General features: G+C 45.4%; 1 protein-coding gene across 26 annotated transcripts in view; it reads right to left on the bottom strand.

Annotated features, from left to right (window-relative positions):
- LOC117583486 (protein lap4) overlaps positions 1 to 18,161 on the bottom strand; it is a 64,766-nt gene that overhangs the window by 30,120 nt on the left and 16,485 nt on the right. For 20 of the 26 annotated variants that reach the window (XM_034271797.1, XM_034271801.1, XM_034271811.1 and 17 more), the window contains exons 4-14: positions 15,645 to 16,227; positions 15,155 to 15,573; positions 14,118 to 14,192; positions 10,252 to 10,466; positions 9,347 to 9,646; positions 9,197 to 9,276; positions 8,851 to 9,125; positions 1,286 to 1,905; positions 1,015 to 1,218; positions 735 to 921; positions 310 to 644 (exon numbers count right to left, since the gene is read on the bottom strand). In XM_034271797.1, the coding sequence (XP_034127688.1) occupies positions 310 to 644; positions 735 to 921; positions 1,015 to 1,218; positions 1,286 to 1,905; positions 8,851 to 9,125; positions 9,197 to 9,276; positions 9,347 to 9,646; positions 10,252 to 10,466; positions 14,118 to 14,192; positions 15,155 to 15,573; positions 15,645 to 16,227 (3,293 nt within the window). Of the gene's footprint in view, positions 1 to 309; positions 645 to 734; positions 922 to 1,014; positions 1,219 to 1,285; positions 1,906 to 1,982; positions 2,304 to 8,850; positions 9,126 to 9,196; positions 9,277 to 9,346; positions 9,647 to 10,251; positions 10,467 to 14,117; positions 14,193 to 15,154; positions 15,574 to 15,644; positions 16,228 to 18,161 lie in introns of those variants that run through there. The other 6 variants (XM_034271802.1, XM_034271803.1, XM_034271809.1 and 3 more) reach the window with 2 other exon arrangements.

Raw genomic sequence — 18,161 nt, 5'->3', positions numbered from 1 at the left:
TTTTTAGGCGCAAAATATCAACAACAATTTGCGTGCGACTCAAAAAACCTGCGCTGCAGTTCCTTAGGGGTTTTCGAATGAAAGACTTACCATTGATTGAATCATATAAATAAATAAATAATTTCTGCCAACTGCAGCGCAAGTTTCTTTCCTATAGGGGGTAGGAGGGAATCTTAAGTCTACCGCTCTGATCAAAAAAACGATCTTATGGACAAAAACATTGAGAATGACGTGCAATGTAGCTAAACGACAAAAAACTAAGAGTTAAGTCTACCAAAACGCTACAATTTCCATCTATCGCTTCCTTACCTGAGCCTCGCCCGAGTCCCCGCTGGCGGTGGAGGCCGCACCATTGGGCGGCGCACTATCGCCATCACCCAGGGGCACGGAATTGGTGCGCCTCGGTGCGGGCACCGGCTGACCCGTCGTCTTGTCGAACACTATCGCTGGGCCAGCGGCCGACGCAGCTGTGGCAGCGCCAAATCCATTCGTTTTGCTGCTTGGCAGCGTATTGTTGTTGTTGATGTTGGCTGCCACAGGTGCCACAGTTGCGGATGCCAGTGTGGGGGTGGTGGTGGCCAATGTGTTGTACTTGTACGGCTGCTCAACGTAACTGACATCGCCCACAGACCGCTGGAAGTTGGCTGCAGGAATACACAAACACAGAGACAAGAAAAGGTCGGTTAATCATCAACGGGGGGCATGGATATTGCGGGCTGGGGATGTCTACTAACCTGGTCGATTGGCCAGATAGCCGGATGGACTCAACGAGTTGAGCACGGCGGGACTGCGCGGACTTGTCGGCGGCTCTAGGGGGCCGCGGTACTCGCGCTGCAGGACGAGCCGCACAAAGCGCTGCGGTTCGGTGAGGCATGCCACGGCTGCATCATGATGCGCCTCCGTCATATCGTTGCCGTTAATCTGCGGTGGTTGCAACGCAACGGATACCGGATGGTACAATGAAATGCCATTAGCATGTGTCGGGTGAGCCCCTCGTTTTCATCCCCTACTTACCGCCATCACCCGGTCGCCCACCATGATTTTACCATCGCGATGAGCCAGTCCGCCGTCTGTGATGCGTGATATGAAAATGCCATCGCAATCGTCCTTGAACGGTGGCGAGCCCTTGCCCCCGGCAATGCTGAAGCCCAGTCCCTGGCCAATCTGATCGCGTATCAGCGTCGTGTGCAGCTGGATGTAGCTCAGCTGGGCAGCATCCTGCAAGCAAATCAACACAGAAATCAATCACGAGAGACCGAATGTCAGGAAATTATAGGATACACACCCTGCCATTCGGTAGCAGGCCATTGGGGGCCACAGCAGCAGCAGCAGCAGCAGCAGCAGGAGTCGGCTGCACGATGCTTTGGACAGCTGGAGGTGTGGCAAACACATTAGCAGAGTAACCATGCGCCGGAGCCACCATTTGCTGCTGCTGTTGATACTGATGCTGCTGGGGCACAATCTCGATGGGCGCTGGAATGTATCGCTCTGGCTGTTGCTGCAACTGTGGCACCTCTGTGGCCACCAGGGGACGCGTCTCCACAGATATCTGTGACACGCTGCCATCCTCGCTGAACACCGGATGTCCAATCAGACGCGTAACCTCACGCTGCACGACCAGCACGAGCACGGCGCCGCATGCCTTGAGCACCTGCACCGCCTGATAGTGGTCCGCTTCGACGACCACAATCCCATTGACCTTGAGCACTTTGTCGCCGACTTTGAGGCCCGCCATGTCAGCGGGTCCCTGCTCGGTGACGCGTGATATGAAGATGCCATCGTCGTCGCCCTTGAACGGTGTGGATCCCTTGCCGCCGGCAATGCTCAAGCCAAGTCCCGCTGCCGTGCGCTCAATGTGGATTTCGTACTGCTCCAAACGCAGTTCAGTGACGCCATCCAAGTTATCTACAAATGAAAAGAGATTCAATAATTAAAAAGGTGTTTCTGGTATAGATAATCGCGCTCTCGCTCTGTCTCTCTACCATAGTGCTGTCGCTGCCTTTCGTAATCTCTATCCACGGGATCATAGCTGGTGACGATTCGCACACGTTTGCCCTTCCTCTGCAGCGAGTTCATGGGACTGCGATTGGAGGAGGCCAAGGAGCTGCGAAGGCTACTCATAGCGGGGCTATTCCTGCCACTGCCCCCAAAGTTGCTCCCGTTCCCGTTGCTCCCATTGCTCCTTTGACCATTTCGCGGCAGGGTATTGTTACCCTCTTTGACTTTGATTTTTACATTGAACATTGCTTCAATTTTGTTTTATATTTGAGTGCAATTTTTAATATGATGGATAGCAGGCGGCAGCCAGCAGCAGCATCTTTGCCACGCAACTGTAGGGGATTCTTTTTTGTTTATTTCACTGCACTTTTCTTTTAATATGCGAGCACAACGAAACTTTCTTTGGCCATCGAACTGGATTGCACCCTGTTATGCATCTACTCATGTGCAGTGGCATGGAAACGTTCCCCAATCCCTTCCGAATATCAGTGAAAATTACATCGATTTAATCAAATTTAAAACGACCCACAAAACACCTATTTAGAATTTAGTTAGATTTTGTGCCTCGCATAAATTTACGCTTTAATGACATTCAAATGGGTCCAGGAAAGTTAGGCAGCGCATCTGGCACTTGGCCATAAACACGGCAGTCAATGAACCGCTGCGAAAAAGAGACTAGAAAACAAACATAAAACCAACGACCTTGGCCGGGTGTGGGGCCGAAAACCTTGCCACCTCTCACGCCCCCCACCACCGAGTGACCGACGGTACAACGAGTTTGAATAATTATTAAATAAATAAACAGACAGTCGACTCAACGGGGGAGGTTGGGCAGGCATCAAAATGGTGTCTGAAAAGAAAACTCTCAGACAAGCCCGCAGCACTGTTCGGGGAGTCCCACAGGTGAGGATGGCTCCGGGTGAGTGGAAATACATTTATTGCTTTCTTTTGAGCCTCCCAACCCGCCTCCTCTGCCAGCTAGCTCATGATTTGCACTCAATAAATCTGTCGGCACTTTTTGGCCAACAAAATCATTTTATTTGGGGAGGAGGCAAAAGGAAGACAGACAGCCAGGCAGACAAGTAAAAGAGAGACAATTTCAGTTTGTAATTGTATGCGAGTTGTTTCATGTTAATCAAAGTATAAACGAATGAGGGAAGAACTCTCCCAGCAAGCCAAACAAATTTCTGCCCTGCCTTTTGCTGCCATCCTGCCGTCGAAGTCGACATTAATTTTGTTGGCTTTCCGTCTCCTTCTACTTGCCAGACGACTTTGGCATTGATTCTCTTTCAATTTGATTACAATTCGATTCGTTATTGAGTTTCATAAGTTGAGCGAAATATATTCTTCAGCATTTTACACTTGAAGCAGCGAAATGTGTTTTATTCAGTGTTAAAGTACACTGGAAGAGTGTAAGTCCTTTGGCCCATCTGCCCTTCCTTATTACATGTTTGATTCCCTCATATTTCTGGACAAACAGAACGACATTCTTTATGGATTTGCAGGGCAGCCCACACATGCACAGGCTTCATTTTGCCATCTCTTGAGGCTTTTCTTTAGCTGCCAAATAGCCAGTAAGAGGAGCCTTTGCCAGGGTCAACAGGCAACAATAACCCGAGGGGGCGAAAGCCATAAAACAAAATAAGATTTTACTTTCCATGTGGCAGAAGGACGACACGTGCCGTGTGGGTTTTTGTGTATTTATTCAAGTGTGTGGGTTCCGGGACTGTATTTAAGGGAAAAGGTACAGCAACTAAAAGCACAGCCACGCAAATCACATTTTTCTTATCATTTTTTCTTCTTTACTCATTTGTGCAACTGTCGCTACCCTCTGTGTGTGTGGCAGCCACTTAAGCAGACATTTAACCATTTTACGATGACATCCGTGGCCGTGAAATACGGAAGGAAGGGAGCGCCCCCAAAAGTAATACACGCGTAAAAGAAATGTCATAAAGCATATAAAAATATAAAAATTTAAATACGCCAAAAGATGAGGAGCAAAAGTCCCCATAAAACGGAAGCATTCCTTTCCACCAGCAAGAGAAGGTGATGATGAGGATAAGGAGAATGGAGACGGAGCATGGAGATTCCCCGAATGCATTAGCATTCGCATATGTATCTGGAATTTGTGGCTCTGGCTGTGGCTGCTGCTGAATCTCTTGTGTGTGACAACGCAAACAAATGGCAAATTCCAAATCAATGTTGTCTCTGCTCTTTTTTTTGTTTTTTTTTTTTGTCATCTATATGTAAATGCGAACTGGCAGGAGAGGACTCCCCTGTTGGCCCTGTGAAATTAGCAGACAGTCGTCTGGACACATGCCAAAAAAAGCAGCAGCAGCAGCACACAGCACAAATCATATTTCAGATCCCTCCCTGAGTAGTCATCTGTGGACAAGAAAGCAAAACACTCCGACAACTACAGCTTGGATGCTGCCTCCATCTCTGACTCCGACTCATCCATGACATATTCGTTTGGACAAGTGGCACGAAAACTTTTCGAGGTACACACACACACACATTCAACGATTTTTTCTTCTTTTTCGTTTATGCAAATTCTGGAATACATTTCCCCCAGTCTGTGGTATTTTTTCAGCCAGTGACCGGATCGATTCAATCGATTTTAATTACAATTAAAGAGAAGATTCATTATTACAGCGGCATTTAAAGCGACTTAAAACCCCGCACATCTACCCATCGCTTCCATCGATATGGACACGTGAACTGCTGCTGCTGCTGCGGCTATGAAAAAATGCCAGAGTTATGGCCAGAGGAAAGGTCAGAGCAGACTCCATGATTAATTGCAGTTCAGGTTGAACGGGGAATAGTTTTGTTGTTGCCGCAGAGGAGTGCAAGGCGGATACGGAGAGGCATGCCGCGGTTGACAAATTGCAAGTGTTAAGCTTGGAAAATCAGCAGTGCGTCGGGGCCGCTTAAATGTGGCGACAAAAATTAATGAACAAAGTTTTTATGTTACCACAAAAAATGGAACAAAAAAAGCCACTGAAATATATCAACAACAAAAATGGTGGAAAAAAACCACCCACAAAGCTCTGCTCCTTCATTGTGTTGGGGAGGGGATTTGATCTAAAAGAGGATAATCGCCGTACAAATATCCCATAATCGAAAGGAAACATTCGCCATTCACGCGTGAACGTTGAAATGAATCAAAACTCTTCGCAAATAAGAACCCCAAAGGAAACCAAAAGGAGGTGCGGAATGGAGGGAAACTCCTATCTTATCTTAACTTGTGGAATGCCTAAGCTCGGTGTTGTGATAACAGAGAACCAAAATAAAAGGAGGGGAGACAAAAAAATAAAACGAATGAACGAACACCTCTGACGCGACACATAGGGAAAACAAAGCGATAACATATCTATAATATTGGTAGGGGGAAGGGAAGGTAGAATAACTTTTGTGAATCATTACGACATACTCGTATTTTTGGACACATGAAAGCATTACAAGGGGCAGAGCAGGCACCACAACACAGCCACAGCCACAGCACAGCAAAGTCAAGTGGCAGGTAATGACCTTGGTCCACCTGTCGTATCGGGATATATTTTGGGGTGGAGGTTGGGTAGGTAAAACTACGGAAACTACTACGTATGGAATCGTGTGTGAACAGCTTGCTGATTAACGTGTTTATAGAGAACTGTAGCTGGATGATATCATAGCTGGTTGGAGCTGGGGGAGGCAGTAGACTGATTGTCCCTCCGGGTGCCATGTTGATTGCTATTGCCACAGGCCACAGGCCACTCGCTGAATGTCTCTGCTGCTGCAACTGCTGCTGCTGCAGTCAGTTTGCTCGGCAATTACGCGAATTTTCCACATTTCCTACTGCTACCAACATGGTGGCGGAAAATATTGGAAAATGCGATGCAAAAATTCTTTTGACCTAACGGTTGGCACTCCGCAACTCTCTTTCTTTCTCTCTCTCTCTCTCTATGTGTATCCCTCACTCACTATACAGCTGGCATTTATTGCATTTTTGTTTGTTTTCGTCGCGCTGTCACTAATCGGATGGCAAATCCGGGGTAGGCGGCACACAGAAGACAGAAGACAGTTGCCCGGTTAAAGCGTAAAACTTAGCATGCAACTGTGAAATGCCCCCAAGGCCCGGCCGAAAAAACTTGAACAACATTTTGGGCAGCAATAGAAATTGCTTTTGTTTGCCAGAGGAAGAACCGAGCAGAGAAAATACTTTAAATTGTTATTTGCACAAGGGCTGTGTGTGCTGGGGCAGCAAAGATAACAGCAAACAATAAGTGCAACACGCAACAATGATGCGTTGTGATGAAAAGGGTGGCACAGAATTCAATAAGAATCCGATGCAATCAACGATACACAATACATAAATAATGAATGCCATTGCCTTGAGCTTATCAACGGTATTATTTATTGGCCAACATGCATCCCAGGACCTGCTGTTCGCTTTAAGGAAGGAAATGTGCAGCAGCAACAAATGCAGCTTATTGTTTGCTTTCGCAGCCAGCAAAAGGAATGCCAAAGGAATTGTGCAAATGTTGATTGTATTGCCGTAGCCGTGGCCGTGGCCGTAGTCTCGTCGTTTGCCAATATATCTAACCAGAAAAATCTCTGTGCAGGGTAAAAGGAAAAGGAAATGCCGGCGAAACCGGATATGCACACAAGCCAAGCGAGAGCACTTTTCGATGTTTGTCATCTGCAAATATCCAACATAGAGCAGAGAGCCACAGCCCTGCACTGATAGTGTTTGTGTGTGTGTGTGTGTGTGTGAATCCGGCCATGGGGCATGCCTCTATAAATAACACAAAATTTACTTTCAAGTGGCTCATTTTCGGGGGTATGCCTGACAACCTTCGAATGCAAATAGGGCATGTGCCTCTCCTGCCACTATGCACTTGGCTTTTCTCCGTAGCGTGTGGCGTTTGTGTGGCAAGGGTTGCTGGGTTTGGCAACCTTGAAGTGGCTCTGCATTTGCTTCGACAAATTTGCAGTTTGAAATTCAATTTAGAGGCATACGCCGCGTATGCGCAATGTGAGAAACTTTCCAGACGACTGACCCTGCCCGACTGCGCCGTCTCCATTTCTACGTTAAAGCGAATTATAACAGACAATCCAGACGAAGAAAGAACCAAACAAAAATCGATATCCACACGTCAGAAGAAAGCAAACACAAAAAAAGAAGCATTTCACACACTCTCTTCTTCCCTCTCTCTCTCTCTCTCTCTCTCTTTCTCTTGGGAAATGCTTCTTTTTTTTTGGGGGGCTTAACCTTCTCGTCTTTATGACTCAGGTGTCTCAAGTCTCAAGTAAAGTCTGTGCGAAGTGAATGCAACAACTTCAGCTATTGTTAGCGCTATTGTTTATGGCGGCGGGAGGCCTCTCTTTTGAAACAATAATACAAAGTTAAGTTAAACAAATTAGCAGCGAACGGTGCGATGCGGTGCGGTGGTGCGCGTCTCTCGCGACGTTGACAAAACGCAAGCGTAACTGAAAAATGACTAAAGCAGGCGGCCGTACAGAGTGGGCCAAGTGCCCCAGACCCCCACACACAATGGCAATTGCAATCAGTCGCTCTCCGGCATCTCTCTCTCTCTCTCCCTTAGTCACTCTGCCTCTGCCTTTGCCTCTCTCTCTTGCGGGCTCTCTGTGTACAGGTAGCGGCGGCACTCAAGCACTGTCCATAATAAGGCTGGCCACTCATTTCAGTTTCACTTTGAACTGTTTTTTCTATATACCCTGTTAATTGTGGGAAGACGAGGGTGTGCTGTCTATACGGTGAAGAAAGACTTGCAGAACCTCAGGGCCTTATCATATGAGTCAATCTTTTAGTCTAAAGCTAATGGAGTAATGTTTGTACAGCTGTATTTCAATGACTATTAGAGCTACATAAATCGTATGTTGTGGAGAGTCATAACTAAGAGCTTTCCATTACTTTGTATGATGGGAAGGGTGCTCCCAAGTCGTTATCTCTACCCGTGTATCATTCCCTCCTAATATTTTTTCATACTTGTTGCCTCATCGAGTGCGCTCCAGAGTCGTCTCTCTTCAGTCTCTCTTCCCTGTTCTCTTTCTCTGCTTTGTTTGGCTTGGCTTGGCTTTACTCTGCTTGTTTACCTCCCCTACCTTTTGAGTGAAGTTTGCACTGTTTTTGTCCGCTGTTCTTCGTTCTTTTATCTCTAGAGTTCTTCCATTATTGCATTGCGCTTGTAGTTGTTTTTCTCTCTATATTTTTTTATCAGCTTTTGCAAGCCAGCAGCAAACAGATATCGCTTGCTGATAAGCCCTGCCCTACCGCTGTCAGGGTGTGCGTGTTAGTAGTACGTGCAAGGCCTATTTATAGGCCAAGTTTGTGTGGAACGTTTGCCTGCTGCGTGTGTGTTGCTCAAGCCCAGAGCCACAGAGCGGCATCTCTCCGCACCTGTCGCTCTGTCGTAACGCGCTTTTAATCGTCGCCTCTCCCACTCTTTTCCTCTGTTGGTTTTTCCTCTACCTTTTTTTTGTTGTTGTTGCTGGCATAATCAACGTTGAGGTACGGACATAGGAAGTACAAGCCATTGAAAGGCCTAGACCGACCGTGTGGGATGCAGGAAAGAACCACACTCATGTATGTAAATGGGGTCATGGGTGGCTCTCTGTGGTTTTTCTTTATGATTAAATTTCCACTTTAGCCTCTGCTGCAAAATGAGTGGAAATTACTGGACACTCTACACGGGACACGGGACACTGGACACTGGAGCCTCCCTCTACACATATCGATTTCCCAATCAATTATGTACCTCAAAGCACTCTGGTTTACTGTAATGCACAGCATGTGGATGCTGCATTTATATTGTAAATTTAATTACTTATAATAATTTTGATATTTACCTTGGTCCCCTGCCTGTGCCTTTGTGTTGCCTGTGGGTATGGGTATGGGCGATAGCGAGACATCGAATGGATGCTGTGACTGTTCTTGTCCCTCGGAGTCGACATCGGCTGTCTCCTCCTCCTCAATGGGCGATGTAACCTTGCCCAGCGATGAGTGTGGCGGTGTGGGGGTCTCGTTGCGCTCCTGTGTGGCCAAGGCATTGGCCAGTATTTCGTTGGCCTGCTTGTCGGTTAAATGCTGAACGCGTTTGTTCTTCAAATGATGGGGAGTGTCCCTGGAAATTAAGAGGAATTAGTGGATTAGTGTAAGTGCTTGTTAGATTTTCCCTCTGGCTCTCTCGCTTACCTTCTGTGTAGTTTCGGTGGACGTTTGTAAAAGTCATCATCCTCGCCCTCCACCTGAAAGCCCACACGGCGATCGGATTCCTGGAAAAAGCGGGAAATGAATGATTAAAAACGATTACAGAAACATTCTAAAAACCCTTTCTAAACTTACGAATTCATCTTCCTGCTCATCATCGTCGAGCACATCTTCGGAGGCAGCCACAGTTGCAGCTGCCGCCACAATCTCAACCACAGCTGCGGCTGGTGCCGCCTTTGTGTTGTTGTGGCTGCTGTTGTTGCCTGCGGCAGGTGCTGCAGGGGCACCACCTGTTGGAATGCTGCTGTTGTTGGAGGAGGTCTGCTTGGAGTTGACACCAACGATGGGTTGCTGCACTTGCTGCGGTGGTGCCTGTTGGTGATTATTCGCCAGGGTGCGCGTCTCGGTTGGTGTCTCCGCTACTTTGGTGCCATTCTACAATGTAAAATATACAGTAGATGTAGTATACATGTATAATATAAGTAAATGTAGCAACTGAGACTTGTATAAGATGTGTAAGAGACATGTAGAAACATAGTGGCGCCAGCTGGTGTCGTGCATATACATTTTTTTTACATGTAGAAACGGGGAAAGGCACGATTTTGATTTCGTTTTCCAACTTTGCGTTGGACAATCAAAAATATATAAAACTTGGCGGATAAACAGTTAATGCCTTTGCAGACGTTTTAGTTTTAGGTGCTGTTTCGCTACTCTAGCTAACCCATCTAGGGAATTCTATTAAGGTTATTTATGGAAACAGACACACTAATAAGGAAATTTGTAATTAAGATATTTTCTGTAAACAGGGAATAACTTTCCCTTACTTTTTAAACAACTTCCTCAAAGCGCAAAGGCGGATGAACCCCCAACCCCTTATCATTATGACTAAGTCTATTTATTAATCATACGATCAATACGTGTTTAATGCCACAAATGAGTGTTACATTTGCCGGAGTCACTGATAGATAGGGTGCCATGGGGATAGCCTGTTATCTACTTAAACCCACACAATTCTATTCTATTAGATCCTAAACACTCACCTCCTCCGGTAGCGTCACCAGATTGGCATTCTCCTCGTGGCGACTGCGCTCCACTTTCAGCTTTTGCGCCTTGGCCTTGAGATCCTTGGGATGCGGCGTATTCTGGCGCACGAAGGGTGTGTCCTTCTCCTGGGTCGCCTCCTCCGAGAACTTGACCACCGTGCGCGATGGCTCTCGCTCCTCGAAAGGTTCCGAATCTGATTCCAGATCGCGTGCTATATTCAAGGCGAAAAATCGAACGAACATTTCCATTAGCAAGCAATTAATTGAGGTGTACGAGTTGGGGGATGTGTGTGAGTGTGTTTCTGGGGTTCTCAGATTAGTGGAACTGCATGCCCATGCATACTAGCACACGATATAATAGCTACCATATAATGTACTATATAATAAATATGCATGCATGTGTGTACGTGTTGAGAGTGTTATTTATTATATACAAACAGATTTATGTATGGCTAAAAGCGTTTAATGGTGTACGGTTTTGGCTTTGCGGTTTTTGCACAAATCAATAAATAATACGACTATTAAAAGCAAGAAGAAACTATTTTTGGGCGCCGGGCGTAAACATTTCCGTAGCAGCAAGTGGCAGCAGGCCAACCTCGAAAACCTGGACACAACCACCACCATACCACACCCTCTCTAATCCATCAAGTGCTTATGAGCGGTCTTATCTGTGTGTGTATGTTATTGTGTGTGGCCGTAAATTTTCACACATGTAAACAACATAAAAGTTGCAACATGTGGCAATCAGAGAAGCACCTCTCAGGCACAGCCACACAGTCTCAGCCTCTTCAGGCACCACCAATCAATCTACGCAGCAATTGCAGCCGCCCTCCCCCTCTGGCTCATGTGGCGGCTGGGTGGTTGGGTGGTCTGTTTGTTACAAACAAATAAACAAGAAATTATTTCTAGATTCCGAAGGTCGATGCTGTTGATACCCTTATAGGAATATGGCATCAAAATGTGGCCCACGAGGAAGTCTTTTGATCGAGGATCACAGGAGGAAATGGAACAGAAATGACCGAGGAGGGCTGCTGGATCATTAGGCTTTGCCGAGAATTAATAAATATATCAAATGGATTGTAGGAAGTACATAGAGGAATCTGATAAATATCTTCACAATTGAGGTTCTAGTTAACACAGAAACATTCTCAAGTGTTCTAAAATACTTCCTCCTGTGGCATGCAATCATCTTCATAATCATATCGCCAGAGCTCCCCGCTTCAAGAGTACAATAAAAGTATGTAAATCATTGTTTATGGCACTTTCGTAACACAGGGCCGTGTGTCCTAAGTAGCTGCATCCACACTGTCGTAACTTACAATCGTTAACGATTTTTGCATAGAACAAAAACAACCAACAAGTTTCCTCACAGCGGGAAGGAACTTAAATAAACTGAATTTTGTGGGTCAGCCAAGGCGACATTACATACGATACGACATGCATATATGAAGATTTATGCAAATTAAATAAACTGAAAGAAAACAACATGTTGTAATGACAATCATTTAAAGTCATGGGGTGCGTTAGGTGGTGCCGCCTGCTCTTCCTCTCCCATGACCGTCACTCAAAAGCGCTTTAATTGGATAATTCGAACGACGACGCTTACATAGATCTAATATATACCTACTCGTATATATAGTAATGGGAGGGGAAAACAATGAAAGCCAAAGCCAAAGCCAAAGCGGTTTGATCTTGAAATCGTTCGCACATAACATATATGTCTAAATTGTTTGAGTTATGCGAGGTTCCATTCGGTTGTGTGTGCACTTTACCCATCATTGTATTGTATTGGATTGGATTGGATCGGCAGCGGAATAATCAGTCAAATATTTCGAGTGTGAGACAAGTTTTGTGATGCTTGGGCGGCTTGGGTGAGATCTATGCTGATGATATATACTATTTATAGGCTAAATCACTTCTTCAATGCGACAAAACCCGTTTCGAAGCCAAACAACAGTTACGACATTTAGATAGATATTCATTTCGATTGGGGAAGGAACTACGCAACAGAATGGCAAGCCACAAAACAGCAAAGCAACAGAAACAACTACAACACCAACAACAGTAACAGGTTGAATCATCCAGTGGATGGGACACAGTAAGGACTCTGAAAGGGGGAAACTAAGACTCTAAGTTAAGGATATATTTACATACAAAGAAAAAGCAATGTTTTATTTGAAGTTCGGTAAAAAATTAATATTTTTCCTATAAATATCGATTTTTAAATCGATCTCCCCCCCGAGAATATTTCGCTAAACAAACGCAACTAAAGATATATCTATATCTGTATAATATCGAGAATTTCAAAGCTCGAGGCGCAGCCCAAGACTATCTTCATGTTGAAAAGGTTCCCTCGCAAAACCCCCAAAGCCACGTTCCACTGTAATCTCCCCGTGTGACAGGCCATTAATCAACCGTTAGTTTTGGTGGCACACATACACACACAAACACATACACACATTGAGAGCACTCGCAAGTCGATTAATAATATTAAGCAACGCAGCGTCATACACAATTCTAATTACATTGCCCGACGATCTTGTTCCACATTCTCTTCACAAATCGACCGGCCCCACAGCCGCCGCCACTCCCTGCCATGACGTCACACAATCGTTGACATCACTCAAGTGGGATGGGGTGGGGTGGGGTGGGGTGGTTATACTCTTTGCACCAGAAGCAAAACAGACACACTTTCATGATGTGTTTGTGTGTGCAGCATGGAAGATAAATGGAAATGGATCGTGGCAAAGGCAGCAGCATTTGCGGCCAACAAACAAATCGTCTGTGTGGGGCTGTGGGTCGGCCTGTGGGAACCGCTTTGATCATCTGGCATGCTGCCACTGACACGACAGCCAAAACTGCTCAATCAGATGGCGCAGTGGTGGCAGAAGATCCATGTCCATATCCACATACAAATCCAAACCAGAGATGCCCCATTTGCCATTCCTCAAGTGGCAGTCGGACTGGGACTTGACTGGGACCGGGGCTCGCGTTTTCGATCTTACGCACTGTGGAAAATTCTGGCATTTTTCAGTACCAGCCGTCAAATGAATCGAACATAAACAGAAAATAATAACATAATCAAATCATCCATCTATCCGTACATACAAATGTATGTATTTATATACAAATGTTCTATTGGGTGCGTGTGCCTTTTATCAGATATTTGTGAATAATTTTCCCAGCCAACGCCCGGCCCAGAGATTGTTACTACACACAAAAAAACAAGAAACACTGAAAGCCGAAAACTAGTTGTCATGACGTCATTTGTTGGTAGAGGGAAACCGGTTATTGTTTAGGTTTTCAAAACACTTAACGAAACAAGCATTGACAGTCGCATAATGCTGGACAGACACCGGCGGCAGCCAAGATGCGTTTCAAAGACAAGTTTCTTTCGGTAGAAGTATGATCTAAGAATAGCTTTGAGCATGGTAAGAAAATGTAGATGGTAAAGAAGAGAAAGGAAAGACTGGGAGTATGTTCTTCTTTCTATGGAGGTAATCTATTTTAACGTAAGAACTTTCAAATAGCTTTCGAAACGTTCCCACAAAATCAAAGCACATCTATGGATACGAACATGAACATGATTGGTTTTGGTTCTATAAGCATCAGTCTCATTTACAAACATATAACTATACATAAATATATATCTGAATAAGCATTCAAAGCAGATAGACAAGACACATGCAAATGTTTTGGGGTCAGGGCATGCTATGAAAGCGAGGCTGTAGAGTGGAGTTGTCAGCACAGTGTAAACCCGTGTGTTATTGCACAACTCTACTCTATATTATAGATATCTGTTAATTGTACAAAATGCTGATGAATGGCGATAGATAGACAACGAGGTAATACATGACGCAAACCTTTCTGTTGATAACTGAAGAATTCCATTGAATCGAATTTTTCGCTTGATCTATAAAGCGTCGTGGGTGGATAGTCTTTCGATTGATTCAATTGATTGGAGGATCGACACACACAAAAACACACAGAGAGGCGAGAGAAAGGCATTTAGAAGGTGGGTGGATTGATGGCAGTGAAGGATGTGTGGTGCAGAGTGTTGGAAGAAGAGCGCGTGATGTGGCAGATTGCAAAGAAAGTAATCCAAGTAGAAAAACAAGTCAGTAGGATAACAATTAAGGAAAAAGGTGCCAAAGCACATATTTCAATAGATATTTAGTTACACAAGGAAAAGTAAACTTGCTGGTGGAAATAAACGATACATAGAAACATATGTAAAAGGCCAACAAATATAATTTCAAAATCTTTGCCAGTTTGGAATTTGTTCCCACCAAAGAGCGAGAGAGATAGTGAAAGGTTCTTGCACAAATGTACACAGACCTCTTTCGGATAGCAGCTCGTTTCTGTTTGCGATGTTTGCTCACTTTTGGCTACCTCGCTCGCTCGCTCTCTACGGCAGGCAGTACGTAATTGCACTTGGAGAAATACTCTATCTGGATTTTATTAAAGATAGCTGGGAGCTTGGAGAACATTCAACCTTAAAGGACTTTTTTCTGTACGTTTCAAAGTAATGTACTTTTCAAAATAAAATCAAAATCTTTTCCAGATCAATTTCTGTGTGAAGTTCTGCTTCTAAAATGAAATTTCTTTAAGTGCACCACGGATGGTGGTATCTTATCGCGGAAATGCGAGCATAGATTGAAGATATTGCACAACGATAGGGGGGAATAGGGCACAGTGCCGTGCCGCGGCAATGGGGTTTTGTGGAATCTATGTCAGAAGCAGATAAGAGGGCGCATAACTTGGCCAAAATTGGGCTTTCCATTGCCGTAGCAAAACAGAGGCCAAAACGAGCAAACAGCGCCACAAGCCATGTAGAGCCCATAAACCCACCCATTCCATAAATGGTCGACTTTTGCCCCCACTTGTGGGTGAAGCTTACCTGGTGTAATGGGCTGGTACTCCTGCTGGGGCAACAGGTAGCAGGAGAGCACCTGCTCGCCCGTCTCCGCGTCCGTGTCCGGCTGGAAGGTGAGCAGCGGCTGCGACTGGTTCTCCGAGAGCCACACGGCCTTCAGCTGCAGATTGACCAGGGAGTAGGGCAGATACAGCAGCTGGTTCCCACTCACATCCAGCACATGCAACACGGTGCAGTTGCCCAGCTCTGGCGGCAGCTTCTTCAGCTTGTTGTCGCGCAAACTGAGCACACCCAAGTTGGCGCACTGCCCGATCTCGAGTGGCAGATACTCCAGGGCATTCCGATCCACATTTAGATTGCTCAACTTCGTCATCCGGCCAATGGAGGCCGGCAGCTCCGACAGGAAGTTCTCTGTTAGTATAAGCTCCTGCATATTGTCGCAGCTAAAAGAGATTAGAGATTAGAGATTAGAATAAAGTATCTCGGGGGGGTTGGCGGCTTCCTTGCTACTTACTTCCCCAGGGTATCGTTTAATCGCTGCAATCGATTTTGGTCCAGTTTGAGGATGGTCAGACGACTCAGTTTCGCTATGCCGTCGGGCAGTGTCTCGAGCAGATTCTGTGCCAGATCGAGGTCCGTGAGGCTGACCAGTCCGCTGATCTCGTTGGGCAGCTCCTCCAGCCGATTCTCGGACACATCGAGGTACGTTAGTTTTGTCAGCAGCCCCAGCTCTGGGGGCAGTCGCTGCAGTTGGTTGTGATCCAGCCAGAGTTCGTGCAGCCCCGGCAGATAGCCCAGATACGGGGGCAGATCTTCGATTTCGTTGTCGCCCAAATCGAGGCGTTTCAGCTTCGTCAGCTGGCTTATTGTCTCGGGCAGATGCTTGAGCAGATTCTCGCGCAGCTCCAGCGACTCGAGCTGTGTGAGGCTGCCAAAGTCCGCTGGCAATGTGGTGAGCGACATGTCGTTGAGCCCCAGAATCGTAAGGTTCTTCAGCTGTGTGAAGCCCGATGGCAGTTTGGGTATCGGGTTCGAGCTGAAATCAGCCACCTGGAGGCTCTGCAGATGCTTGATGTCATCGGGAATGTCGGGTATGTCTGCAAAAATAAATAAAAAACGAGGTTTCAATATGGTTTTTCTTCGCTCAATTATCAGGTTACATCAAATCTTTCACTCTCTCTCTCTCTCTCTCTCTTGTGGCTGTAGCTATGGCTGCCCACCGTCAGCCCGAACGCCCGTTGTGCGCATTTTTTTACGCATGAATTGGCTTAAAGGGCCGCATTAATATATTAATAAAAGTTCTATATATATTTCACTACTGAAAGCAGAGGAGTGAAAGAGAGAGAGTCCTTAGCATATGGCCTTGTTTTTGTATATTTAATCGGTTTTCATTTTCACAATTTGCAATCATTATTGCCAACTCATTTAAATACATAACAGTTTCTGCGCTGCAGAATTATGAATTTATAATCAAATGAAAAGGGAAAGTTTGCTGCCTCGGGAAGAATTATCTAATAAATCTAATTTAATAAATTAAATTGAAAATATTTTACATGCTACATTTTCCTGGCCGTACTCTTGCTGGTTTTTCATCATTTTCATATTTTGTACTCCACATAAATAAACCTCTCAATATTTTTCCTCTAATTTCCTGCCGCAACTTTCCTTCTCGTTCCCTCTCCTCTTTCTTCGGGGTCTTTGGGCTTTTGTTATTATTGTTTGCAATGTTGTGCGGCGATAGAGCGAGACGGAGCGTAAAATGACAAACGAAACTTGTTGATCGAATAAATTTCGAGCTGCCAAAGCGGAAATGCGCACGCAAAAGGACCCACACGGCGCTTGTATCTGTATCTGTGTGTGTGTATCTATGGCTGGCGTATCTCTGTGTGTGTGTGTGTGTCTGTGTGTGTTTTTGCCACAAACGCCGTTACACGAGCGACAACTCGTATTAAAAAAAAATAACCACGAAAGCGGCAGCACAATATATGACAGGTGGAAGGCGGCGCGGGGGCGTGTCCGTCCGGCGTGCAGTGTCAATCCTTTACAACACTGTTTAAAGTGACCCAGAATCGACGTAAAAAGGATGTGGGCAACCACCCACATTCACCCACTGAGCAGAGGTCAACCCATGCCCTTTGCGTCCACATTCAATCCAACTAATACGACACGTGGTGCAAGATTCGTAGCGCCTGCCACAATGTGGCTGAGTGGCAGTGTGGCAGGTGGTGGAAGGAAGTAGCATGAACCAGAAGGGGGCGTGTGTGTGTGTGGGGGCAAACAATGGACAAGAGTGTGGCCTTCGTGGCATTGTGGCGGATGTGGCCAGTCACCTCCCACCATTCGAACACAAATGTATTCGGACAGTTGGAAAATGTCGCCATTTGTGGCAGGTTGCCGATAAGCCATTTGCAAGTGCAGCAGCAACAGAAATTTGCTGTCAAACATGAGATCTTCGTTGAGGAACAGCAGCCTTTAATTAAAATAAATATGGATTTATACATATAAATGTACAAAAATAAATGAATTTGTTGTGCATTTTGTTGTGCTGTTCTCTTGCCAGACCTTGCACTATGACCTCGAGGGTCCATCATTGAATGAGAGCTCTTTTTCAATGTTCTTTTGCTTAAAATAATTGCAAACACATCAAGAATATTCACTCTTTTGTATGATTAGTGGTGTGTAAAGTTTATAAATGAAGAACACATGTTTGAAATTAAGGACAGAGCATCGAATATCGTAATCAACCCCTGATCTCAGAAGATCTTCAAGGAGTTTTGGCTTCAGGTTCACTCATTTCATAGTGTTCAAAGATTTGTCGCTGTGCCTGCTTAGCCCCAACGCTTCCATTTATCACATCGTCAAAATGCAGTTTTTTCTTGCTCAGAAATCCACCCCAAACATCTTCTATACCTTTGTAATATCAGATAAAAACTTGCTCTTGCTCTTCAAACTTGCAAATTGTCAAAAATGGCCTTCTTGCAACATTGTAGCCGTAGCCTTCATCTTCAGATTTCAGACAGAGGCCACAAAC

This window comes from Drosophila guanche, unplaced genomic scaffold (genome assembly GCF_900245975.1).
Source record: "Drosophila guanche unplaced genomic scaffold, DGUA_6, whole genome shotgun sequence".
NCBI lineage: Eukaryota > Metazoa > Arthropoda > Insecta > Diptera > Drosophilidae > Drosophila > Drosophila guanche.
The sequence above is the reverse complement of the archived record's forward strand: the minus strand, read 5'-3'. Positions and strand labels throughout refer to the sequence as shown.